At 47.0% G+C, this 25,262-nt stretch overlaps 3 protein-coding genes across 4 annotated transcripts; 2 read left to right on the forward strand and 1 right to left on the reverse strand.

The window, feature by feature from the left end:
* Positions 1 to 167: 167 nt before the first annotated feature.
* Positions 168 to 5,240, reverse strand: LOC117968114 (palmitoyl-protein thioesterase 1-like). The gene is made up of 9 exons (XM_059019193.1): positions 5,024 to 5,240; positions 4,088 to 4,197; positions 3,756 to 3,883; positions 3,606 to 3,676; positions 3,382 to 3,484; positions 2,971 to 3,061; positions 2,532 to 2,630; positions 2,081 to 2,152; positions 168 to 886 (listed from the first exon to the last, which is right to left on the reverse strand). Exons 1-9 carry the CDS (start codon positions 5,133 to 5,135, stop codon positions 764 to 766), a joined length of 909 nt encoding a protein of 302 aa, XP_058875176.1. The 5' UTR covers positions 5,136 to 5,240; the 3' UTR covers positions 168 to 763.
* Positions 5,241 to 5,645: 405 nt separating this feature from the next.
* LOC117971570 (sialin-like) lies at positions 5,646 to 15,120 on the forward strand. 2 transcript variants are annotated; one of them, XM_059019189.1, is made up of 12 exons: positions 5,646 to 5,980; positions 7,775 to 7,901; positions 8,134 to 8,348; positions 8,704 to 8,937; positions 9,705 to 9,792; positions 10,013 to 10,099; positions 10,231 to 10,349; positions 10,513 to 10,674; positions 10,839 to 10,971; positions 11,067 to 11,214; positions 11,351 to 11,441; positions 13,086 to 15,120. In XM_059019189.1, the coding sequence occupies exons 2-12, from the start codon at positions 7,796 to 7,798 to the stop codon at positions 13,248 to 13,250; spliced, it is 1,548 nt and encodes a 515-aa protein (XP_058875172.1). In that variant the 5' UTR covers positions 5,646 to 5,980; positions 7,775 to 7,795; the 3' UTR covers positions 13,251 to 15,120. The 2 variants fall into 2 exon arrangements, with proteins under 2 accessions (XP_058875172.1, XP_058875173.1); XM_059019190.1 differs by lacking the exons at positions 5,646 to 5,980; positions 7,775 to 7,901 and adding an exon at positions 7,914 to 8,031.
* Positions 15,121 to 21,392: 6,272 nt separating this feature from the next.
* On the forward strand, positions 21,393 to 24,948 carry LOC117971576 (elongation factor 1-alpha 1-like). Its single transcript, XM_034919770.2, has 8 exons — positions 21,393 to 21,531; positions 22,366 to 22,535; positions 22,659 to 22,838; positions 23,119 to 23,415; positions 23,495 to 23,645; positions 23,723 to 23,979; positions 24,085 to 24,319; positions 24,443 to 24,948. Exons 2-8 carry the CDS (start codon positions 22,392 to 22,394, stop codon positions 24,562 to 24,564), a joined length of 1,386 nt encoding a protein of 461 aa, XP_034775661.2. The 5' UTR covers positions 21,393 to 21,531; positions 22,366 to 22,391; the 3' UTR covers positions 24,565 to 24,948.
* Positions 24,949 to 25,262: the final 314 nt, after the last annotated feature.

Here is a 25,262-nt window from a genome sequence, read left to right on the forward strand (position 1 = left end):
GGAATTGGGAGTTGGATCAGAACCACGGTGACCCAACCTGGACTGGGCTGGTGGTGTAATAAGAATATGCAAATACACCTTACATCTGAAGCTAAGCACATCTACCTAAAAAAAAAAAAAAGCCAAAAAGATTATATTAGTAATAAAAAGATATAGCTTTCGACACATCTGTTGAAGTGTTTTTATTTCAAAATTAAAAACTAAAGCAGATCACAATGAATGATGCATCTATTTGTTTTTTAAATGTATTATTATTATTACTGTATGTATTTCTTCATGAGGAATATAAAGACCGTGTCTCAATCAGTGCATCACAGCTAGGGGGTGCTGCTGGGTTAGATAGAGCTAGCAGGGGACCACAGTAATCCAGGGGTGAGATTCAAGCAGTCAGGCACTGCCTGCCCTGCCCTGCCCTGCCCTGCTGCACTGGATCACCGGGTGCAACGGATGTAAAAAGATACAGGAGAAAAATTACTTCCCATTTCTGGGGAGAAATATATAAAAACAGGATGAAAAATGAAATGTTATGCATATTAAAAAATACAAAACATTTCATTGCAAAAATAAGTCTAGATTATTATTATTTTTTTTTTATTTTTTTTTTTTGTTCTATTATTGTTCTGAATTATTCTTTTTAAAGCAATGCAATTTGTTTTGAGTGGCGGAAAGCAGCAGGTTAACGTGGGGCTAGTGCAGCGCAGAGAGCCTCACTTCACTGCTGGAGGGGACCCCCTGGAGTCCTGGGCAGGGGAAGGGGCTCCCCTCAGTGCAGGTAGGGAAGGATGTTTGTGTTGAACCAGGCGTCTGTGAACTGCAGGTGGTCTCCGTCAGAGGAGAGAAACACCAGCTTCCCTGCCTTATCCAGGGCCTGCAGACCCAGCCGATCCTACAGAGGGAGAGGAGAGCCAGTTACACACAGAGAGAGAGAGAAACAGAAACATTCTATCAAGCTGCTGGCAGAAAGAAAACAATGGTTTCTGATGTAAAAGGGTAGCATTTCAATACTAGTACTGTTACTGTGAGAGTGGTTTGAATGGTTTTGTGTGAGAGTGGTACCTCCTTGTACAGCGTGCTCTCCTGCAGTCTGAGTGGGTTGAATGGTTTTGTGTGAGAGGGGTACCTCCTTGTACAGAGCGCTCTCCTGCAGTCTGAGTGGTTTGAATGGTTTTGTGTGAGAGGGGTACCTCCTTGTACAGAGCGCTCTCCTGCAGTCTGAGTGGTTTGAATGGTTTTGTGTGAGAGGGGTACCTCCTTGTACAGAGCGCTCTCCTGCAGTCTGAGTGGTTTGAATGGTTTTGTGTGAGAGGGGTACCTCCTTGTACAGCGTGCTCTCCTGCAGTCTGAGTGGTTTGAATGGTTTTGTGTGAGAGGGGTACCTCCTTGTACAGAGCGCTCTCCTGCAGTCTGAGTGGTTTGAATGGTTTTGTGTGAGAGGGGTACCTCCTTGTACAGAGCGCTCTCCTGCAGTCTGAGTGGTTTGAATGGTTTTGTGTGAGAGGGGTACCTCCTTGTACAGAGCGCTCTCCTGCAGTCTGAGTGGTTTGAATGGTTTTGTGTGAGAGGGTTACCTCCTTGTACAGAGCGCTCTCCTGCAGTCTGAGTGGTTTGAATGGTTTTGTGTGAGAGGGGTACCTCCTTGTACAGAGCGCTCTCCTGCAGTCTGAGTGGTTTGAATGGTTTTGTGTGAGAGGGTTACCTCCTTGTACAGAGCGCTCTCCTGCAGTCTGAGTGGTTTGAATGGTTTTGTGTGAGAGGGGTACCTCCTTGTACAGAGCGCTCTCCTGCAGTCTGAGTGGTTTGAATGGTTTTGTGTGAGAGGGGTACCTCCTTGTACAGAGCGCTCTCCTGCAGTCTGAGTGGTTTGAATGGTTTTGTGTGAGAGGGGTACCTCCTTGTACAGAGCGCTCTCCTGCAGTCTGAGTGGTTTGAATGGTTTTGTGTGAGAGGGGTACCTCCTTGTACAGAGCGCTCTCCTGCAGTCTGAGTGGTTTGAATGGTTTTGTGTGAGAGGGTTACCTCCTTGTACAGAGCGCTCTCCTGCAGTCTGAGTGGTTTGAATGGTTTTGTGTGAGAGGGTTACCTCCTTGTACAGAGCGCTCTCCTGCAGAGTCTCGGTCTCCTTCGCCTGGCCCGGCTTGTAGAATCCAAACCACTGAGAGAGAGAGAGAGAGAGAGAGAGATCTCTATAAATACACTGACAAAGCTGGACTAACACTACACAAAGAGTGAGAAGCAGTCAGGTGAGGAATGGAGCTTCGTAAAAACGCTGTGACAGATGCAGCCCTACAGCACCTAACCGGCAGTGCTTTTATAGCTGCTGAAGACCTGAGCAGTTAAACAAGCAGAGCGATTTCACTTCCTCCTGGTGACCGCAGAGGAAACTGCAAACAGGAATGATTCCCCTTTCTGAACCGGACTGACATTTCAGAAAGCCGATGTGAAATCTCCAGACAGATATCAGAGACTCACACAGACAGACAGAGCGATAGTCTCACCCCTGTCCTTGGACAGACAGACAGACTCACTCTCACCTCAGAGTCGATGGGCTCCACCATGGAGTCCCGGAGGAACTTGACCATCACGAAGCTGCGCAGAGCCTGCAGGTTCTTCTTGTAGGACTCATTCAGCACCTGGGGAGAGAGACACAGAGGCACAGACCTTACAACACAAACCACAACCATAACCCAAACTGGAAGAAACCGAGTCAAGCAGACAAGCGCTCCGGGTCTAGTGCCGCCTTCTCTTCCTGTAATCCGACTGCTTACTTTTAGAATCTCTTATTATTTTTCTCAATTACTAATCACTGCCGAGACAATGGGCTCATTCTGAATTGCAATGGAGCGATTGTGTGGAGAGTCTTGTGAGCTGTGCGTGTGATGCCAGCTGAGCCCTTGGATCCCCACTGAGTGAACGCTGTGCAGGGTTAGTGCACGGACAGGAGGAAGGGAGGGAGGGCTGTGTGGGACTCACCCTCTCCTGGTTGATGTCAGCGAGGAACAGGCTGTGGTTCCGGTACAGCTCCTCATTGAGCGGGTCGTGCCAGTACTGAGCCTGCACCAGACTGGAGAGAGAGAGAGAGAGAGAACGAACATCACCACATGCTGAACAAACTGCTTTCCCTATCAAATTGCTTTGGGATTAAAAACAAACAAATCTTACAGACCGATATCATTACACATACACAGGCAGACAGAAAAACAGAGACACACAGACAGGCAGACCGACATGTAAAGAAGTTAAGAAATAAAAGGCAGGCTGACAGACACACACAGACAGACATCAAGATTTCAAGACAGACAGACAGAAACACATACCGACATCAAGATTTCAAGACAGACAGACAGACAGACAGACAGACAGAAGGGGGAGGCTGGTCCTTACTGGTTCTGCACCATCCCGGTGTACGCTCCAGAGTTGAGCATCTTGCGGATCCAGTCACAGATATGAGAGCTCTGGCCAGGACAGTGGGGGAGCCCGTACACTCCTGAGAGAGAGGGAGCACAGGGAGTGTGGTTTGAAGCCGTAAATATAATGATGAAAGTCAATGCAAAAACCTTGCAAGCACAGTACTGTGTGAATGTGAGTGAGTGTCTGTCTGTCTGTACCTTGGTGCTGTCCTCCGATGGAGATCAGGTTCCTCATTGGGGGAGAAGGACACCTCTGAGCCACCGCCCTCCTGGAGAGAGAGAGAGAGAGAGAGTCAGACCTTGAAGTGTGATCCCTGTTTCAATAGGAGGGTGAGGGGGTGTACTCACAGGAACTGCCCCCCCTGTGAGAAGCCCATGGCGTTGTACCCCTCTTTCAGCTGGGGGTCTCGAGCCAGCGTGTCGCACACCAGAGACACCTGATCATTGACGTTCATGAAGAACCCATTCTCTGTGTCCTGAGAGAGAGATGTAGTTTATAACACAAACTAAAGAGATGCATCTATCCACACACACACTCGCGCGCACACACACTCGCACGCACACACACACACACACACACACTCACACACACACAGCTCCATCAGCATCAGCATCACAATCACACACTCCAACCTGCTCGGTCTGCCCTTTCCATCAGTCCCACCCAGCATTGCCGTTACCTCGACAACGGTTTTCCCGATCTCCAGGGACAGCACGTAGATCCCAGGAATCTTGATCTCCACCATCTTCTTCACAGCGCCCATGCTGAGCGGGTTACAGCAGCTGTCACCTGAGAGAGGAACACCACACACCCCGATTCCTTCAGTCTAATAAAACATGCTGCAGACAACTAAAGCTGAGGGAACACGAAGCCACTCTGTGGCTCGGAACTTGGTTTCAGGACTCTGCACGGCACACCGGGGGAGACTTGGGGTTTGATACGGCAAAGTTGCCTCAGACTAGGTCTCCCGGTGGTCTTCTGGAAGCAGGTTTCAAGCCGCTGTTCCTGAAAAAATGGCATCATGTTCCCAGGGCTTTAGGTGCATTCAGCAGCTCTGGGATGCACCATGCTTTGTGATTGTGGACCAGACTGAGTCAGTCTCTATGTCTCTCTAGCATCACTGATCCAGTCTGCGTATTAACTATAGTGATCTACAGCTCCCGCACCGCCTCCATTCACACACATAAACGCCTTCTCTGAAATGCACAGGAATTATTTTTATAGGTAAGTGGATTTAAAGGTGGTTTCCATGCGCGAGTCAGTATCGATTCCTCAAAACAAACTGTCTTCCTGTGTGTGTGCGGCGGTACTTTCCGCTTGCTGGGGATATAACAGCACGACTTCTCATCCCGGTCAAACTGCAGTGTGCCTGTACTGTACTGTACTGTACTGCACTGCACTGTACTGCACTGCACTGCACTGCACTGTACTGTAGTTTTATTCCTTTAAAAAAACATGTATATTAACTGAGATATAAATTAAATCATTTAATTAATTGCATGACAGAATTCACACCACCACGAACTCTACGGAATCCATTCTGACATCACAGCAGTGACTTCCTCATTTTAGTTGATCAGTCCTTGAACAATAATATAAATATTGTGCGTCTCACCCATTCCATGCCACAGAACCAGCGGCACCGTCCCGTTCGCTCCCCGAACCGAGCCGAACACGGCGAAAAACAAACATGAGGCGAGGAGAAGCTGCAGGTCGGAAGCAGACATGTTCAGACAGACAGACAGCTTGACAGCGACTTCATCCGAATCACCTGAGACTGAGACGGAAGAATAAATATAAACAACACGGGGTCGAACCACGTGGTCCGGGTGAGCGCAACTCATCACGTGTCGAGGGAGCCCGGCTGAGCAGAGACAGAGACAGAGAACGAATATAGTTTTTGAGATTTTTTTAGAATTACACTTTTCACTAACCCTATATACAAGTAGACTTACATTCCTGCACATGGTATTATATTACAGTGAATGAGACACCCGACACTGCTGAAAAAAAGGCAGTGTGGAAAGTAAAACGATATTAAACTGTTGTTCAGATTGTCTTGTTTCATTGTGTCAGGGGGTATTTGACTTCATTTAGCTGAGTTGTATTGTATCAGGGAAGTGTGATTCTATATATATAATATCATGTGGAATGTATATCTGTTACAGAACATCTTTACATTCGGGCACTGCCACGGTCACATGACAGGAGACTGCGGGGCGGGAGGAGCCATGGCAGAATCCGGTCTGGTGATTCTGAACCGCCTGGGTGTGTCATGTGACGGTGGAGCCGCAACAACAAGAAGAACTTGACTCCTGTCAGTCGGAGTGCGTTTAATATGAGACAGAGAACAGTGAAGCGAGTTCTGTGTCACAAAGAGACAGAGGCAGACAGCGAGGTATCGCCGGGGAACAGCAGTTCAATAGCAGCACCCTCACAGAGTTATTGATTTCTATGTGATTATTATTATATAGTCACACCCGAAGCAGCAATAACATTAACAAAGAAACGGCACCGGGGAAGAGAGAGAACTCCTGTCACCGGCACACCGGCGGAGAGAGACACGGCAAAGGTGTGAATCATTGATTGAAAAACTAAAATCAAATGTTTTTATTAAAATGTCATGCATAGTGCAGTCACTGTGCCGTGTTTTTGTAAAGCATAGCATCATCCTTATTAAATATAGACAGGTTGGTTGTTCACTTTGCTTTTAAAGCTAAATACTGTTTTTATGGTGATGATGATGATGATGGTGATGGTGATCATGGTGATGATGGTGATGATTGTGATGATTATGATGATGGTGATGGTGATCATGGTGATGGTGATGATTATGATCATGATGGTGATCATGGTGATGGTGATGATTATGATCATGATGGTGATCATGGTGATGATGATGGTGATGATTATGATGATTGTGATGGTGATCATGGTGATCATGGTGATGGTGATGATTATGATCATGATGATGGTGATGATGATGATGATGGTGATGATGGTGATGATTATGATCATGATGATGATGATGGTGATGATGATGATGATGATGATGGTGATGATTATGATCATGATGATGATGATGGTGATGATGATGATGATGATGATGGTGATGATTATGATCATGATCATGATGATGGTGATGATTATGATCATGATGATGGTGATGATGATGATGATGGTGATGATGGTGATGATTATGATCATGATGATGATGATGGTGATGATGATGATGATGATGATGGTGATGATTATGATCATGATCATGATCATGATGGTGATGATGATGATGATGATGGTGATGATGGTGATGATGGTGATGATTATGATCATGATGGTGATGATGATGATGATGGTGATGATGGTGATGATGGTGATGATGGTGATGATTATGATCATGATGGTGATCATGATGATGATGATGGTGATGATTATGATCATGATGGTGATGATGATGATGATGGTGATGATGGTGATGATTATGATCATGATGGTGATCATGGTGATGATGATGGTGATGATTATGATGATTGTGATGGTGATCATGGTGATGATGGTGATGATGATGGTGATGATTATGATCATGATGATGATGATGGTGATGATTATGATCATGATGATGATGATGGTGATGATGATGATGGTGGTCTATCCCTTTGCCTCGTCGGTGTTTTGTTTGAAATGAATGTATTGAATCGGGTGAGTCTGTGAGTCATCTTCATGATTAACTCTGACAGCAGGGATTACTGACAGGACTGCGCAGGACGGACAGCGAGAGCCCGTTTAAAAAGTATTACAGATGCACATATTACTGCCAGCAGCTGTACAAACCCTTGTTAATACCCATTGTAAATCCAATGTAAATAGAGCTGTTTCTCTTTCCACATGTTAAACTACTCTCGAGTCTTTTTGGGGGGTTTCTTACTGGCAATAGGATTTGTATTGAGGACACTGTAATAAGGAGCCCTGAAAAGAAGACTGCCTGCTTCTAGTCTGTAAATACCACAACATAAATAACATAACAAGTGACATGTAAACCCTGTCGCTGTCAAATTAAACAATTCAACAGAAAGTCATTTTCTTTAGTTTGTGAGGGTGAGGAGAGAAAGGGGGTGTGATGGGGGAGGGATGAAACACAAGGAGGGAGGGAGGGAGAGAGGGAGGGAGGGCTGTAATGCACTGTGTCACGAGAGGAGTTTGGCTCCCCTCCAGATACAATGATGCTCAAACTGGCTGCTGGTAAAGTGCTGACAGGGGAGTTTTCTAAACCCTGGCTTCCCCTCCTGACGCACTAACTCTGCCTCTGTGTGTGTGTGTGTGTGTGTGTGTGTGTGTGTGTGTGCATGAAAATTTTTGGTCTCCTCAGGTGTGACTCTGGCTGATTGCCATGGCGCTGTACGATCGACCTTCCGTAAACTCCGCCCCCCGTGACAGTGAAGAGGAGGAGGGGCCTGAATCAGGGGAGACCCAACCCCTGCTGAGCACAGAGGAGGGTGAGAGTGGGGAAGAGAGGGAACCAGTTCCTTTTGACATACAGTTGAGGGGAGGGGAGAGGGAGACCCAGTCTATCGAATTACGAGACAAGGACAGAAGGGAAGGAAGGGAAGGGAAGGAAAGGGAGAGGTGAGTCGCGACTGAGATACAAGAGAGAAGAGGGTGGGAGAGGGGAGAGAGAGGAGTGTTGCTCTAACCTTGTTCCTGTGCTCTCTCTGTCGCCCCCCTCAGGCTCAGCACAATGTTGCTCCGCTCGTTTTAACCTCGCATTTCTCATGTTCCTGGGCTTCTGCATGGTCTACGCCCTGCGTGTCAATCTCAGCGTCGTCATGGTAGCCATGGTCAACGGAACAGTGACACAGCCAATCGGCAACAGCTCCCAGGCGGAGGTGTGTCCGAAACATTCCAGCCCTGAGGGCAACTCGACCAATAAGGGACCCCCAGGGGTAGGTTATCAGTAACACTGGCTCAATACCGCAGTGCCCGTAACTCTCCTCTCCCCCTCTGACCCCTCTCTGATATCCCTGCTTAGTGCATAGTCTCCCCTGTCTCTCGTCATAATATTTGGGACTGAGACCCTGGGTGATCCTCTCCCACTCTCTCCTCTCTCCCGCTCTCTCCACTCTCCTCTCCTCTTTCTCTCTGTGTTGCTGTGAATCTCTGGACAGTGTATTGACTCTCCTCTCTCCCCAGGTGCCTCAGTATGACTGGAGCTCTGAGATGCAAGGTGTGATCCTCAGCTCTCTCTCTCTGTGTTGCTGTGAATCTCTGGACAGTGTATTGACTCCCCTCTCTCCCCAGGTGCCTCAGTATGACTGGAGCTCTGAGACGCAGGGTGTGATCCTCAGCTCCTTCTTCTATGGGTACATCCTGACCCAGGTTGTGGGGGGGTACGTGTCGGACCGGTTTGGGGGGAAGCTGTTCCTGGGTTTAGGGGTGCTGTGCACGGCGGTGCTGACTCTGCTCACTCCGCTGGCAGCCAGTCTGGGGGTCCCCTACCTCATCGCACTGAGAGCAGCCGAGGGCGTCGGAGAAGTAAGGAGTGTGTGAGAGAGTGTCTCAGTGTGAGAGTGAATTGTGTCATTGTGTGTGTCTATATGATTATGTGTGTTAATGTGGTGACACATCAGCGTGGTGTGTGTGTGCGTGTGTCAGTGTGTGTGTGTGTCAGTGTGTGTGTGTGTCAGTGTGTGTGTGTGTCAGTGTGGTGACGGTGTGTGTGTGTGTCACTGTGTGTGTGTGTCAGTGTGGTATCAGTGTGTGCGTGTGTCAGTGTGCGCGTGTGTCAGTGTGGTATCGGTGTGTGTGTGTGTCAGTGTGTGTGTGTGTCAGTGTGGTGACGGTGTGTGTGTGTCCGTGTGTGTGTGTCAGTGTGGTATCAGTGTGTGTGTGTGTCACTGTGTGCGTGTGTCAGTGTGGTGACGGTGTGTGTGTGTGTCAGTGTGCGCGTGTGTCACTGTGTGCGTGTGTCAGTGTGGGTCAGTGTGTGAGTGGGTCAGTGTGTGAGTGTGTGTCACTGTGTGTGTGTCAGTGTGGTATCAGTGTGTGCGTGTGTCACTGTGTGCGTGTGTCAGTGTGGTGACGGTGTGTGTGTGTGTCAGTGTGCGCGTGTGTCACTGTGTGCGTGTGTCAGTGTGGTGACGGTGTGTGTGTGTGTCAGTGTGTGAGTGTGTGTCACTGTGTGCGTGTCAGTGTGGTGACGGTGTGTGTGTGTGTCACTGTGTGCGTGTCAGTGTGGTGACGGTGTGTGTGTGTGTCAGTGTGGTATCAGTGTGGTGACGGTGTGCTCTCCTCTCCTGCAGGGCGTATCCTTCCCTGCGATGAATGCCATGTGGGCACGCTGGGCCCCGCCCCTGGAGCGCAGTCGCCTCGTGACCTTCTCTGCAGCAGGTATTCAGCTCTGCTGGGCTTGTATTACAGCTGCAAATCCAGTTGCAACACGTTCAGCTTTCTAACCTCTCATGTAAATGGCTGTTCAGCACATTGTGTAGATTTTACAATACAAACTGTTTAGAGAAATGATTCTGTGTTTTAAAGCTGTGAATTGGAGTACAGTGTGTATGTAACAGAGTGCTGCTCAGTGTTGTAACTTTCTCACTCCCTCTCTCAGGTGTTAGTTTCGGTACCTTCGTGGCTCTGCCTCTGACAGGCTTCATGTGTCAGTCCCTGGGCTGGCCCTCTGTCTTCTACATCTTCGGTGAGTCCCAGCGCTGCTCAGTCAGCTCCCCGAGACAAACCTGCTTTAAAAGAGCTGGAACTCCTCATAATGCAGTTCCACTGACCCTCTCTCGCCCCCCTCTACACCCTCTCTCCTCTTTCCCCTCTTAGGTGCTGCTGGCTGTGTCTGGTCTGTGTTCTGGTTCACTCTTGTGTCTGACGAGCCTCGCTCTCACCCACGAATCAGCAAGTCCGAGCTAAATTACATCACTGACTCCATCGGCTCACAGGTACCCAATCACAGTGTATTTATTGATCACGATGTTTCCTCTGTCTCCTTCCCTCTCTCCTTATCTCCCTGCCTCTCTCTCTATATGGTGTGTATTGACACAGCGTCCTCTCCTCTCCTCTCTCTGTGTTGCAGTGTATTGATCATGCTATCCTCTCTCTCAGGGCAGTACTCAGGGCTGGTCAGTGCCTGCTCTCTCCATGCTGGGATCCCTGCCTCTCTGGTCCATCGTTGTGGCTCACTTCTCTGCAAACTGGTCCTACTACACCCTGCTGACCACACTGCCCACCTACATGGACCAAGTGCTGCGCTTCAACATCAAGGAGGTGAGAGTGTGTGTGAGTGAGAGTGAACGTTTCCCCTCTCTCTCCCCTCTCTCTCCCCCTCTCCTCACCATCTCCTCCCCCTCTCCCCTTTCCCCCTCTTTCTTCCTCTCTCCCCCTCTCCTCTCCTCCTCTCCTCACCCTCTCCCCTCTCTCCTCTCTCTCAGAATGGGTTCCTCTCTGCTCTGCCCTATCTGTGCTGCTTCCCGGTTGGTTTGCTGTCCGGTGTGCTGGCTGATTTCCTGCAGGAGAGACGCCTCCTGAGCACCACTGCAGTGCGCAAGATATTTACCGTCTCAGGTACCGGGGGGGACAGGGGACAGGGGACAGGGGACAGGGGGAGGGGGAGGCTCCAGTCGTGATTCCTCATTCCTGTTTCCCTCCCTCTCTCCCAGGCATGGTGTTCCCGGCAGTGTTCCTGGTTGCCACGGCGTTTATTGGCTGTGATTACCGCTGGGCCGTCGCGTTCCTCACCGTGTCCTCCGCCCTGAGTGGGATACTCAGCGCCGGCTTCAACATGAACCACCTCGACATCGCGCCCAGGTCAGAGGAGGGGGGGCGGGGGGTGTTCAGGATCAGTTTCCGGTGCTGCTCTGCCAGGGGCTCGTAATGAGTCATGCAGCGGCTCTCGCTGTTCCTGTGTGATGCAGTCTGTGTTCCTTCTCTGTTTCCCTCACAGGTATGCCGGGATCCTGTTGGGAATCACAAACTCTTTCGGGACCATCCCTGGGATCGCCGCCCCCACTGTGGTGGGATACCTCACTGCACAGGTAAACACACACTACACTGCCTCACTGCACAGGTAAACACACACTACACTGCACAGGTAAACACACACTGCCTCACTGCTCAGGTAAACACACACTGCTTCACTGCACAGGTAAACACACACTACACTGCACAGGTAAACACACACTGCCTCACTGCACAGGTAAGTTCTATGCTACAGTCTAACCCCCTCCTTCTGTGTTCCCCTGCAGTCTGACCCCCTGTCCCTGTGTGAACTGCAGACTAGCCTCATCCATAACTACTAAACTCTCAATAGTGCTAAATTTAGAAATACTAAAAGAAACGTAATACATTCAATGACAGCACTCTCTGTTTCTCTGCAGTCTCTCTCTCTGTGTTTCTCTGCAGTCTGTGTTTCTCTGCAGTCTCACTCTCTGTGTTTCTCTGCAGTCTCTCTCTCTCTGTGTTTCTCTGCAGTCTCTCTCTGTGTTTCTCTGCAGTCTCTCTCTCTGTGTTTCTCTGCAGTCTCTCTCTCTGTGTTTCTCTGCAGTCTGTGTTTCTCTGCAGTCTCTCTGTGTTTCTCTGCAGTCTCACTCTCTGTGTTTTTCTGCAGTCTCTCTCCCTGTGTTTCTCTGCAGTCTCTCTCTCTCTGTTTCTCTGCAGTCTCTGTGTTTCTCTGCAGTCTCTCTCTGTGTTTCTCTGCAGTCTCTCTCTCTGTGTTTCTCTGCAGTCTCTCTCTGTGTTTCTCTGCAGTCTGTGTTTCTCTGCAGTCTCTCTCTCTGTGTTTCTCTGCAGTCTCTCTCTCTGTGTTTCTCTGCAGTCTGTGTTTCTCTGCAGTCTCACTCTCTGTGTTTCTCTGCAGTCTCTCTCCCTGTGTTTCTCTGCAGTCTCTCTCTCTGTGTTTCTCTGCAGTCTCACTCTCTGTGTTTCTCTGCAGTCTCTCTCTCTCTGTTTCTCTGCAGTCTCTCTCCCTGTGTTTCTCTGCAGTCTCTCTCTCTCTGTTTCTCTGCAGTCTCTCTCTGTGTTTCTCTGCAGTCTCTCTCTCTGTGTTTCTCTGCAGTCTCTCTCTCTGTTTCTCTGCAGTCTCTCTCTCTCTGTTTCTCTGCAGTCTCACTCTCTGTGTTTCTCTGCAGTCTCTCTCTCTGTGTTTCTCTGCAGTCTCTCTCTCTCTGTGTTTCTCTGCAGTCTCTCTCTCTGTGTTTCTCTGCAGTCTCACTCTCTGTGTTTCTCTGCAGTCTCACTCTCTGTGTTTCTCTGCAGTCTCTCTCTCTGTGTTTCTCTGCAGTCTCACTCTCTGTGTTTCTCTGCAGTCTCACTCTCTGTGTTTCTCTGCAGTCTCACTCTCTGTGTTTCTCTGCAGTCTCACTCTCTGTGTTTCTCTGCAGTCTCACTCTCTGTGTTTCTCTGCAGTCTCACTCTCTGTGTTTCTCTGCAGTCTCTCTCTCTGTGTTTCTCTGCAGTCTCTCTCTCTGTGTTTCTCTGCAGTCTCACTCTCTGTGTTTCTCTGCAGTCTCACTCTCTGTGTTTCTCTGCAGTCTCTCTCCCTGTGTTTCTCTGCAGTCTCTCTCCCTGTGTTTCTCTGCAGTCTCACTCTCTGTGTTTCTCTGCAGTCTCACTCTCTGTGTTTCTCTGCAGTCTCTCTCTCTGTGTTTCTCTGCAGTCTCACTCTCTGTGTTTCCCTGCAGCACTCTCTCTCCGGGTGGAGGTTGGTGTTTTTCATCTCTGCCGGGATCAACGTGTTCGGAGCACTGTTCTACTGCGTCTGCGGGACCGGGCAGCTCCAGAGCTGGGCGAGAGAGGAGCAGAGGCCGGGCGAGGGACACAAGGACAGGTGGGCAGGAGACTGCTGAGAGACAGACTCACAGACCAGGACACATTCCCTGAGACAGACTCCAGGGAGGGTCTGTATTCAACAGACAGACAAACGGACAAGCAGACAGAAAACCGATTGAAAGGACAGACTCACAGACCAGTAAACATTCCAGTGGGCTAACTTACAGACACACAGACAGGCAGGCTGGCAGACAGGTCCCTTCATCCCTCCCTTCATCTTCTTTCAGGTTCAGAAATAAATTCCATTGCAAACGCTTCGACTCGAAGTCTTTCTCAATTTCGAAACGTTTGTCATTGAATGTATTCAGTTTCTTTGAGCACTTCGAAAACCAGCAGTATTGAGTGTTGGTTAGGTATGGATGATTCTGTCTGAATCAGGAACAGGATTGTGCGTCTCAGCTCTGTGTTTAAACTGCAGATGTGAATGTGTGTTAATATCAGAATAATTCTAACAGGAGAGCTGCTTCACTCTGGAACTGCAGGGGTCCCATCCTCTCTTGCAGGGGGTACTGTGGGAGTCTCTCGGGACACCCCCCTCCCCTTAATATATCTCCTGTTTCCATCGAGCCAGACTGAACAGGGATGAGGGGACCAGCCTGTTCGAGCGACTGTCTGTCTGTCTCTCTGCAGCGAAACAGAAACACTCACAGGAATAATCACGTCTTTGTATTCTGCACAAAACCTACACAATTGAAAACAGATCATGTGGAAGCTACATGACACTTTAAAAGGTGGAGATTTTCAAGGGATTTTTTTAATGCCTTGCTTATTAACAGGGGTTAAAGGGACACGGTATGAGCAGCCACTGTAGGCATGCTTTCTGAAGGCCATCTGCACCAAGTTTTAATAAGAATCATTAAATAATAAACTGCTTTAATTAAACAATTAAGAGCTGCCTCCTATCCCTGACCTCAAAGGGACAGAACAGGACGGGATTCCCTGATTGCTACCTCCTGAATGGAGATGACAGATCCTTCTGTTAATGTTGTGCAGTCAGTGTAAATCAAGGGTATTTAATTACACGACGATCGGGAACATTTTAATTTAATACAAGTAAAGGCATTTCCTTTTTTTTTTTAAATGTATTAAATGAGTAAAAGAAGCTGATTCGGATACAATTAAAGCCCAGATTAAACCAGCTTTTTAAAATGCATTTAAAAAAAAAACAGTAAAAAACTAAAATCAGGGCATTCATTTTAACAAGTGGTTCCTGAGTGCCACATGGGGGCAGTGCCTTCCACACGGCAGGGTTTTGAGACAGGAAATGTAATGAGGGGCGTGGAGTGTGCGCTCCATCTTGAGGCTGTACAGCGCTGTGATGTTTTGGGTCTCTCTTGAGAGGTGAACTTGCCAACTATTGCACAACACGGGTACAACTCAGGAAGCAAACATCCTAGAACAGGAAACGGGGGCTGCTGTAGTGTGTGTGCTGTCATGGCAACACCCCTCTGAAATAGCGCTGTTATTACTGAGTGCTTTAGATCTTTTACTGTGTTCTCAATTTAATCAATTTATTTCTTAGCAGACTTACAATTGTTACAAGATATCACATTATTTTTACATACAATTACCCATTTATACAGTTGGGTTTTTACTGGAGCAATCTAGGTAAAGTACCTTACTCAAGGGTACAGCAGCAGTGTCTCTGTACATGGGAGCAGGAATGTGTTTTATTTTTAAATAAAAAAAAAGGGAATGTATTATTTTATTCAGCCAGACAGAAAGTATAAAAAGATTCTCTGCATTAAAAATGACAAATATGTGCTCAAATCCGGCAGTCAACGCCTTCTCGTGTATGCTTTTGTATCGTTTGTTTTTATTATAGGACATTATTTTATACTTTTAATTTCAGGGAATTTCTAATGGATTAAACATGTTTTCAATACAGACAGTCTCTTTGCATACTATTGTGTGTGCGTCTGTGTGTGTTTGTGTGTGTGTGTGTTTGTGTGCACGTGTGCGTGTGTGCGTGCGTGTGTGTGTGTGTGCGTGTGCATGTGCCAGTCCTTGCTGGTTTATGTTGCTGATGGGGATGCGGATGGTGGTCACATTCTCACTTTTACTCATATCTTGTGAACTGTGATGAAACTTGGTACGGACATTCCTTATTCCAGGGTCCAGAAGCTATCACAGTCTTGGTTTCTGACGTCTGATTCACCTGTAAAAAGCTATACCTTTAACATGATGAGACAGCGTGAACGTTTGTTGAAACAAGTTTTTCCACAAACTGTGAATGTAGGTCAGGGCGAGGTTATATTGTAGGATTGTACAGAACAAACCGCTCACATGACATTAAACTTGAGAGCTCAACAAGACAGCCCAGCCCAGCCACGCTGAAACAGACTGCAAGAATACCAAGGCCATACTGAAGTCTCTCTAAAGTTAAAGCTACAATGGTCTCATGGCAGGTTCACATAGCACAGGTGCTGATGGCATGTGAGTGCGAGGTAGGGCCTGGGTCGGGGGGTCGGGGGGAGCACATGTCTTAAATCCTCTACCTTCTTATTGTGGAGAGCTGGCTGGCTCCTGGCTTCAGCCCCGGATCTCTCACCTCTGACAGTGTAAATGCTCTGGCTAAGGGTTCCCAAACAGCTGTTATTTTAATTAGAACCAATCTGTTGTTTGTTTATTTATACAGTAAGAAAGCCCTTGAGAAACTGAATTATCATTTGCAGAAAAGTCTCGGGAACAGTCAGCAATAGAAAAATACACAAAGCTTATAAAGTTTCACTGGCCAAGGGCTGGAATAAACCCTGCAAAAGAATCACAATAGTTCAAAGAGCCAGCACTCAAGAATTAACACGCAATATTATTTTATTAAAAAAGTGATCTTTCTTTTTGCACAGAGACTCAGCAAGTGAATCAGAATCAGAGTTTTGTTCACAAGGATTCCTCAGCTCTGTCTTAAGATGCCTGTGATCCACTTATTACTCAAGCAGGGCTTACTTTAAAAAGATTTGGGGATTATTTCAATCTGCAGCGAGTTTGATTTGTTTGTAAACTACCTGGCCTTCATTCCTGAAGTTCCCTGGTGCTGAGCCAGGCTCTAGTGCATCCCCTCCTAATAACCTGATTGTAGCCTGCTGTCACTGCCTGGCTCCAATCCAGGACTCCTCTGAACCGTCTGTCCCGGTGCCTCGAGCTCACAGACGACACTTCATCCGCCCTCCAGTGCCACTGTGCCAGACTTCAAGGTGTGGCTGAGCGCCAGGCCACCTACCTGCATCCTGGATCCCCTTCCTACTCGCTTCTTCCACTCCATTGCCCTGCTGCTCTTCCTCCTTTTATCTCCTCCCTCATTAACACCTCTCTGCTCTCTGTCTCCTTTCCCTCAGCCTTCAAAACTGCTCGTGTCATCCCCATTATTAAGAAATCTCTTGACCCTTCGCCCACAATTATGGCCCTGTCTCTCTCCCTTTCCTCTCTCAAACTCAAGCGAGCTTCTACTCTCGAGCCAGCTGGCATCCTTCCTCGGCGAGCACTCTCTGCTTGACTCTCTTCAATCCGAGCTCCGTCCTGCACACTCCACAGAAACCACCCTTCTCTCTGTAACTGACTCCCTCCTATCCATTCTCGTTCTCCTTGACTTCTCCTCTGCCTTTGACACTGTCGATCATGCTCTTCTCCTCTCCTCTCTTTCTGACCTGGGGATCTCAGGTACTGCTGTTGCCTGGTTTTCCTCCTATCTGTCTAACTGCTCCTTCCAGGTTTCCTGGCTCTGTCTCTTCTCCTGGCCCCCTCTCTACCTCGAGGATCTGTCCTGGGCCCCCTCCTCTTCTCACTCTACACCCGCTCGCCTGGCACTCTCATCTCCTCTTTTGGCTTCTCCTACCACCTTTATGCTGATATTGCCCAGATCTACCTCTCCTTCCCCTTCCTCTTTTGACTCCCACATCCCCTCCCATATCTCAGACTGTCTCAACTTGGACGCATTCTCACCACCTCAACCTCTCTAAGTCTGACCTCTACGTTTCTTCTGCTTCCTCTCTCTCCTCTGACTTCTCTGTCTCTTGACTATCACTCTCACTCCATCTCCTTCTGCTAAAAAACAAGGTGTTATTCTTGACCCCTCCTTCTCCTTCATGCAGCACATCTCCATGGCACGAACTTGCTGCTTCTTTCTTAGCAACATCAGAAAGTCAATCTCTTGGTCTTCAAAGCATAAAACACAAGTCACATCTCACACACTGTGTGAAAGCAGTTAGCAGGCCAGTGAAATATGACACACACACACACATTAGATCATTTGTATAATATGCCTCTTAAGACTCACAGTCCTTTGATGTTTAATGGGAATAAGCAGTTTGAACAAAGACTCCCATTGCAGAGCAGTTTGGTCCACTACAGGTGTTATTGAAGACAAACAGGCAACCCTGAGTTTTTCCTCTTTGTAGTTATTAACTACAATTGAGCACACAGGAACAACTGGACTGGGTCAAACTGCTCTGCAGTGGGAATGCTGCTACCATCCTTCATTCTATCCGAGCCTGCCCATTAGTGATATGTCTTTAATCTGATCAGGGGCTTTGTATTGAGTTCTTATTCAGTTTGTTGAGTGGGTTTGGACTGTAGGGATTTAACATCCCAGAGTCATCTCGATTTAACTGCCAGTTTTATCAACGTCTTCGCAATTTGTGAACGCAGTTGAAAATGTTGCAAAACTAATCAAATGCAACTCCCAAGGTTTATGTATTGACTGAGCCCGGGTGGTTTGTTTCTAGTCTTGTACGATCGCTGTAATGACCTTGAGAACTCTGGTCCATTCTGTGCTGACGTTGCAATCACTCAAGGGTTTTTTTTTATTTTCCTGGTAAATAAAAAAAGAAAATGTAGAGTGTCATTTCCATCTCCAAGGACATTTGTTCGTTTAAACAGGATTACTCCTGGTTAAATAAACACAAAGTACCGCACACACTGTATCTGCTGGCTAATACAGCACTCTGATTATAGCAGCATGGTGAGTTACAGTGACAGGACTGCAGTATTGTGTCTGTGCCTGAAAATATGCCGTTACAGCATTTTCTTGATCTTAGAAGTCAGTTACTTTGCCACTAATCGACAGACCAGACATTAGCTATGGCCCGGGATTCATGTTTTAGACGGCATTGTGTTGCCTGGGCGGTTCTGAAGAATCATGACCACAGAGTGAATCATTAGTGATTCATGTGACTAGGAAGCTGGCCCTGTATCCTCAGCATGCAGTCTTTGGAACAGCCTCTATCAGCTGCAAGACTTTCAGTCATTTCAGCTTCTGGTTAACTGTTTTGTTTCACTGTTTTTTACAGTTTGGTTTTATTAAAATACGCTCAGTTTAGCAGTGAGAGATGTGGGGTTGCTGTGTGAACCTCGCAGAGACACATTCCAGCTCCAGGACTCGGAGAGGGAGCAGCTTCCTGGGCACACAGGCCTTGTAACCACGGCAACACAGTGAGGGTGCATTGAGGCCTACACTGCAATGCTTACAGTTTGCAGGACTACTGTACACAGCCAGCACTGAGTGAGAACTACAATTCAAATCCACCTAGCTTCATGCTGTGACAAAGCAAACAAAAAGCAACAACAACAACAGTGTGTTTTTATGCAGGCTACAAATAGTGTATTATTACACAATGTAAACTCTCTATTGATTGTGCTTGTAAAGTGTATGGTTGTTGAAATGCCAATTGTATATACAGGGCCGTAGCCAGCCATGAAAAATCACAGAGGCACTTGCTCATACACTTGCCAGCGCTGGGAGTGGGGCTCGTTGAACCGGTGGAGCTGGTATGCAGCTGCTTTTAAATATCACCTGCTCATCCAGTAAGAAAGCAGTTAATCTGTCTGTGTGTGTGTGTGTGTGTGTTTACAAACGAGAGGAGGCCATTCAGCCCATCATGCTCGTTTGGTTGTTAGTAGCTTATTGATCCCAGAATCTCATCAAGCAGCTTCTTGAAGGATCCCAAGGTGTCAGCTTCAACAACATTACTGGGGAGCTGGTTCCAGACCCTCACAATTCTCTGTGTAAAAAAGTGGCTCCCTGGGCATGTTCATCACTGGGCATGATGAACTTTTCTTTACATTCTTCTCCACTCTTCTTCCAAACATATTTTTGCTTTCATGGAGAAAAAAAAAAGTTATATTTTGGATTCATCTGACCATAAAATTTGGTAGACGAAATCATCAGGCTTCTTCAAGTATCCAATGGAAAACTCCAATCACTTTCTTTTGTGTATTGTTTTTAACAAAGGTTAGCTTGTTGGCTTACATGGACATTCGTCTTGTTAAGGTATCGTTGAATTGCTCACTCATGAATTTCTTGACTATTTCTTCTCAATTCTTGTGTCAAATCTTTTGCAGTAGTCCGAGGAATTTGCTGGTCTACTTGAACGATTCTTCTTCCAGATTTTACAGAACTCTTTCTTGGTCTTCCACACCTGGAGCTAGTTGCAGTAGTTCCTGTCCTCCTGTGTTTGTCAATAATAGCCACACTGTGCTTTTCAGTAAACTGAGTGTTTCTGCTATTTTTCTGGTAGTTTCTCCCGTTTTGTTTAGTTGTATCACTGCTCTTTTGAGATCGCCGCTGTACTCTTTTTGCTGTACGCTTTAGTTTTAATCATTTTTGTTGCTTTTTTTAATCACAAATTTCCAATTTATTTTTAAGCACTTCATGATAATGAATTTATATTCATATGAAATATGTTGATTGCCCAAATACTTTGTCAAAGTATGACATTTTCATGTTATGCATGTACATACACTTTTTATTGAGTTTTATCTTGGAGTACAGCATGAGGATTTTAAATGCTGTTAAATGTCCCCCCCCCCCCCCCGGGTATGAAGTATTAAATTAACAACAAAGGGTTTGTAGAAGTGCCACTTGCAATTTATCTGTGAAAAGTTGTAGAAGGATAGAGGCTCCCCCCGGTTTCTCACCTAACACCAGCAAGCTCAGCTATCAGAGCACCTGGCTGTGAGGCTGAGCACCTTCCCATCACAAACAGAGCAGAAATCCGAGCGCACACAGAGACTATCACCTGAATATGCGCGCAGGTAAATGGGCAGTTCACACTCCTGCTGAAGACAAAAGGTCCCCCTCCCTCCCCACACAGGAGAAGGTCCGTCCATATGCTGATTTCTCTAACAGTAAACAGAGACAGTGAGGTAAACAGCTTAACGAAAGAGTCCAGCTTGGGGCAGAACAGAAGTTTGAATTTCATAAAAACACAGAACTATTAGTGAGGAGACTTTTCCAAAGTCTGTTTTAATGTATTCAAGAAAGTCTGGTGAAGGTTTTTGATATATACTAAGCATTATTGAACCTGTTAGATTATTTACTCATTCAGTAAACCCTTTTTACACTTACTGTCACTTTAGCAGAGTAAAGGTACATTGGCAGCACATTGGGCACATAAACTCAGCACACTGTTCAAAGTTCAGAATGTAAAAGTGTCTAGGGATATGTTTGTCAGTGAATGTGGTTTCTTTCAGTAATTCCAAATGTAGTTCTGTATAGTTAGAGATGTTTTCCGGAATACTGTTGCTGCAGGAGCTCCTGTCCTTAGAGCTGCTGAGTAGTAGCACCGATATCTTTGCTAAGGTAAGAAGCACGAACAGTATTATACTCTATATTATTATTATTATTATTATTAGTTTATCTAGCAGACGCCTTTATCCAAGGCAACTTACAGAGGCTAGGGTGTGTGAACTATGCATCAGCTGCAGAATCACTTACAACTATGTCTCACCCGAATGACGGAGCACAAGGAGGTGAAGTGACTTGCTCAGGGTCACGCAATGAGTCAGTGGCTGAGGTGGGATTTGAACCGGGGACCTCCTGGTTACAAATCCTTTTCTTTAACCACTGGACCACACAGCCTCTAATAGATTCCCTGCATTAAGAGCTGCTCTGCTGTGCAATACCAGTTTAGTTACATTAAAAGCTTGTTTCTCTTTCTATGAAGTTTAAACTTTGCAAAGGAGCAAAAGCTTATGAAAGGCGGTCCTATACCGTTTAAAGAATTTCTTTTTATAAGATTCACACACTTGGGTTCCACAAGCAGACACCCACCCTCCCTCACTCACTCACTCTGTAACGCGTGTATACACAGTGTCATTATTGTTTTAACACAAAGAAAGAGAGAAAACGGTCTCCCTGAGCCCCCTCCCCCTCTCTCGGTGCTGGATTTCCTTCTTAACCAATACAGAGGGAGGGGCTTGTTGGCTAACAAGCTGCTTTCTTACCCTATAAAACCGTCAATCGCCCAAACACCATCCTGCACAAAGCGACGGCAGATTGTAGTGATTGTTCTTCTCAAGCCGGTAAGTGTGATCTCCCTTTCAATTTCTAGTAAGGCCGTGTTTCTTTTAATTGTTAGTCAGTGATATTTAAATACATGAATAAAGAAACCTCGAATCTACACTTAAGACTGGACAGATTCAGAAATGCTTTTTGCTGAAGCGGTGTTATGTATATCTCTTATAGTTTTCTCTTCAGAATGTTTTGCCGTTGTTTCTACTTAAGCAATTAGAAACAGCGACGCGGGTAGTGTGTTTTATTGAATGGTTTACGGAAAGCCAGCATGCTTGTGATTTTTTTACACTGCGTGTCTGTGCACATGTGTGGCTTGGCTGGGAGCCCAGGCCTCAGGCTTGCACAGGCCGACAGGATGAATGGTTAGGCCCGGTGCTGTATAGTAACACTGCTTGTATCTGTACGAGGACAATCTCGTCTGAGTTGTCCTGAATAATGAATTGTTAATCGTACAACGCAGCTCACTCCACTACACGAAGTGTAATTTGTTTTAATCAGTTCATTGTTGGTTTGCCAGTGGGTGTGTGTGTGTTTTTTAAATGCAGTGCTCGGTTTAAGTCAGGGCTTGAGCAAAGTGCAATTTGTTTCGTTAGTTAATTTATGATAGATGAGTGGCCCTTTTAACAAAAGCATCGTTTGCAGCTGAACAAAAGGAGACACAAACGTCTAGTTGGTATCCAGCACCTGGTGAACTCGCGTAGCTGCATTAACAATGACATGATTTATTCCTCCCTCGCGTCCTGCAGTATTATCTCGTAACTGTGTTTCTAGTCCTGTAGTTATAACTATAGTAATGGTTACAGCAGATGGTTTTAATGGAGACTATTTATTTATTTGCACAGAAACAAAACCTACAACAAAATCAACCATGGGAAAGGAAAAGACCCACATCAACATCGTCGTTATCGGACACGTCGACTCCGGTAAATCCACCACTACCGGCCACCTCATCTACAAATGCGGGGGTATCGACAAGCGAGCCATAGAGAAATTCGAGAAGGAGGCCGCTGAGGTAAACGCTAAAGATTTGCAGACTCTTCTACTTAAGGGGACAAAGTCGTCATCAAATGTGAATGACTTCATTTGATCCGATGCCCTGCAGTGATTTCACCATCTCTCTTGATTTTTTTCCCAGATGGGGAAAGGCTCCTTCAAGTATGCCTGGGTGTTGGACAAGCTGAAGGCTGAGCGTGAGCGTGGTATCACCATTGACATCTCCCTCTGGAAGTTTGAAACCACAAAATATTACGTCACCATCATTGATGCTCCCGGCCACAGAGATTTCATCAAGAACATGATCACCGGGACCTCGCAGGTAAGAGGCAGTTGCTGGCATGGTTGGGGGTGGGTACAGGGCAGGTTTTGGGTTGACACCAGAGCTAATGCCACAACATGGCTTTGTTGGTCCTTGTCTATCTTGGTAGGAGTGTTGTGGCATTATCATTCACTTCAACAGCTTTGCTCCGTGCCCCAGTCAAACCAAGGAGATGTGTACAATAGCGAAGTCTGTCCTAATCTGCAGTAATGCTTCTGTCTTCCCTGCTACCCTGACCTGTCCATGTCCTAACAGTGTCTCTCCCCTTCTCCCTCCCCAGGCTGACTGTGCTGTGCTGATTGTTGCTGGAGGTGTTGGTGAGTTTGAAGCCGGTATCTCTAAGAACGGACAGACCCGTGAACACGCCCTCCTGGCCTACACTCTGGGTGTGAAGCAGCTCATCATTGGCGTCAACAAGATGGACTCCACTGAGCCACCCTACAGCCAGAAACGTTACGAGGAAATCACCAAGGAAGTCGGCACCTACATCAAGAAGATCGGCTACAACCCCGCCACTGTGGCCTTTGTGCCCATCTCTGGCTGGCACGGAGACAACATGCTGGAGCCCAGCGCAAACGTGAGTCTCTGAATTCAAGTGGATGATGTTCCAGTGCATTGCGGTAGCTAGAAGTAACTGTTCCTATTCCTCTGTGTAGATGCCCTGGTTCAAGGGATGGAAGGTTGAGCGTAAGGAGGGCAATGCCAACGGCACCACCCTGCTAGAGGCGCTGGACTCCATCCTCCCTCCCGTGCGCCCCACAAACAAGCCCCTGCGTCTGCCCCTGCAGGATGTCTACAAGATCGGAGGTACGCTCAATGTAGTCTTGTTTCTCAAGTTGTAGATCTGCACTTGTAGAGCTGTGGCTGACCTGTGTTCTCCCCAGGTATTGGAACTGTACCCGTGGGCCGTGTGGAGACTGGCACCCTGAAGGCTGGCATGATCGTCACCTTTGCCCCTGCCAATGTGACCACTGAAGTGAAGTCTGTGGAAATGCACCACGAGACCCTGGTCGAGGCTCTTCCTGGAGACAACGTTGGCTTCAACATCAAGAACGTGTCTGTCAAGGACATCCGTCGTGGCAACGTGGCTGGAGACAGCAAGAACGACCCACCCATGGAGGCCGGCTCCTTCACTGCCCAGGTATGAGGGGCCCTCCTGCTTTCTATGGCCTTGTTTTCTCCTTGCCCTGTTACTGTTCCATGTTGGGCAGTCCAGTAACTGGCCTGTCCTCCTGCTTCTCCCCAGGTTATTGTCCTGAACCACCCTGGCCAGATCAATGCTGGTTACGCTCCAGTGTTGGACTGCCACACCGCTCACATTGCCTGCAAGTTCGCTGAGCTCAAGGAAAAGATTGACCGTCGTTCCGGTAAGAAGCTGGAAGACAACCCCAAGTTTGTCAAGTCTGGAGATGCTGCCATTGTGAACATGGTCCCTGGGAAACCCATGTGTGTGGAGAGCTTCTCTGACTACCCTCCCCTCGGTAAGTATTTCTGTCCAGGATCTGCAATGGAACAGCTTGATCCTTTGACTCCTAAGCCTGGCAGTCTTGTCCTTCGGTAATGTATGGAGCCCTCCTATTTAACTTGCTATATTCCACTTGCAGGTCGTTTTGCCGTGCGTGACATGAGGCAGACGGTCGCTGTCGGTGTCATCAAGGCTGTTGACAAGAAGGCTGCTGGAGCTGGCAAGGTCACCAAGGCTGCGGTGAAGGCTGCCAAGAAATGAACCACCATCCCCTGGACTTTCCACCTTTGTTCAGGGTCTCGCTTGCTGCTGGAAACCTCCTCAAAGACCCTGATGCCTCTCATTAAGGACTGGCTAATGCTGATTAAAACCCATCGCAAGAGTGTTCGCAGGAAAGGAACAAGAAATCAATTGGTTTGAAGTCTGTGCTGCTTCCAAGCAGTTAAGGGACTGAAATGGGGAACATGTAACCTGTCTTAAGCTTCATCAGCATGTTACTGTGCTGCAGTCTTATTTTGTTATGCAATGCAACATTTCATTAACCCGAGTTATTCTGGGTTAACCTCATAAATTCTTTGTTTTACTCCATTTTGCGTGCCAAAAGTGTCACTACTGTATTGAATAAATGTTGCTTTTTTCACATCATTCCTTTTCTATTGCCTTGTCCTTTTTAGCTGTCCCATGTGGTGGTGTGGCATGCCAACTGGGTTAATGCTTTCAGCTGTGTCCCTGTAGTACATCTGCTGTGCATTAAAGTAGCATGATGTGAATCCAAAACTACCTCACTTTGACTCTGTAGTCCTATAAATATGCCATTGTGCCTTGTATTGCGTTCTTTTCACCGTAGCTGTATTTCTTCTATTCTAGAACACCAGCAATTTTCAAACTAGTTGCTTTAAAAATATATTTTGGCATCATTTCATTCACTGTAGTAAGTTTTATTGGTAAATTTCCTGGCA

Source organism: Acipenser ruthenus, unplaced genomic scaffold (genome assembly GCF_902713425.1).
Source record: "Acipenser ruthenus unplaced genomic scaffold, fAciRut3.2 maternal haplotype, whole genome shotgun sequence".
Taxonomy (NCBI): domain Eukaryota; kingdom Metazoa; phylum Chordata; class Actinopteri; order Acipenseriformes; family Acipenseridae; genus Acipenser; species Acipenser ruthenus.

What these genes read in the sequence shown, in the direction of transcription:
- LOC117968114 (XM_059019193.1), bottom strand. Translation starts at nt 5,135, where the DNA reads ATGTCTGCTTCCGACCTGCAGCTTCTCCTCGCCTCATGTTTGTTTTTC. An exon ending in TGGAGCCCATCGACTCTGAG is followed by an intron (nt 2,153 to 2,531) that starts GTGAGAGTGAGT and finishes TCTCTCTCTCAG; the next exon opens with TGGTTTGGATTCTACAAGCC. An exon ending in AGAGCGCTCTGTACAAGGAG is followed by an intron (nt 887 to 2,080) that starts GTAACCCTCTCA and finishes CTCCCTCTGTAG; the next exon opens with GATCGGCTGGGTCTGCAGGC.
- LOC117971570 (XM_059019189.1), top strand. Translation starts at nt 7,796, where the DNA reads ATGGCGCTGTACGATCGACCTTCCGTAAACTCCGCCCCCCGTGACAGT. An exon ending in CAGCCGAGGGCGTCGGAGAA is followed by an intron (nt 8,938 to 9,704) that starts GTAAGGAGTGTG and finishes CCTCTCCTGCAG; the next exon opens with GGCGTATCCTTCCCTGCGAT. An exon ending in CTGACTCCATCGGCTCACAG is followed by an intron (nt 10,350 to 10,512) that starts GTACCCAATCAC and finishes CCTCTCTCTCAG; the next exon opens with GGCAGTACTCAGGGCTGGTC.
- LOC117971576 (XM_034919770.2), top strand. Translation starts at nt 22,392, where the DNA reads ATGGGAAAGGAAAAGACCCACATCAACATCGTCGTTATCGGACACGTC. An exon ending in GGATGTCTACAAGATCGGAG is followed by an intron (nt 23,646 to 23,722) that starts GTACGCTCAATG and finishes TGTTCTCCCCAG; the next exon opens with GTATTGGAACTGTACCCGTG. An exon ending in CCGGCTCCTTCACTGCCCAG is followed by an intron (nt 23,980 to 24,084) that starts GTATGAGGGGCC and finishes GCTTCTCCCCAG; the next exon opens with GTTATTGTCCTGAACCACCC.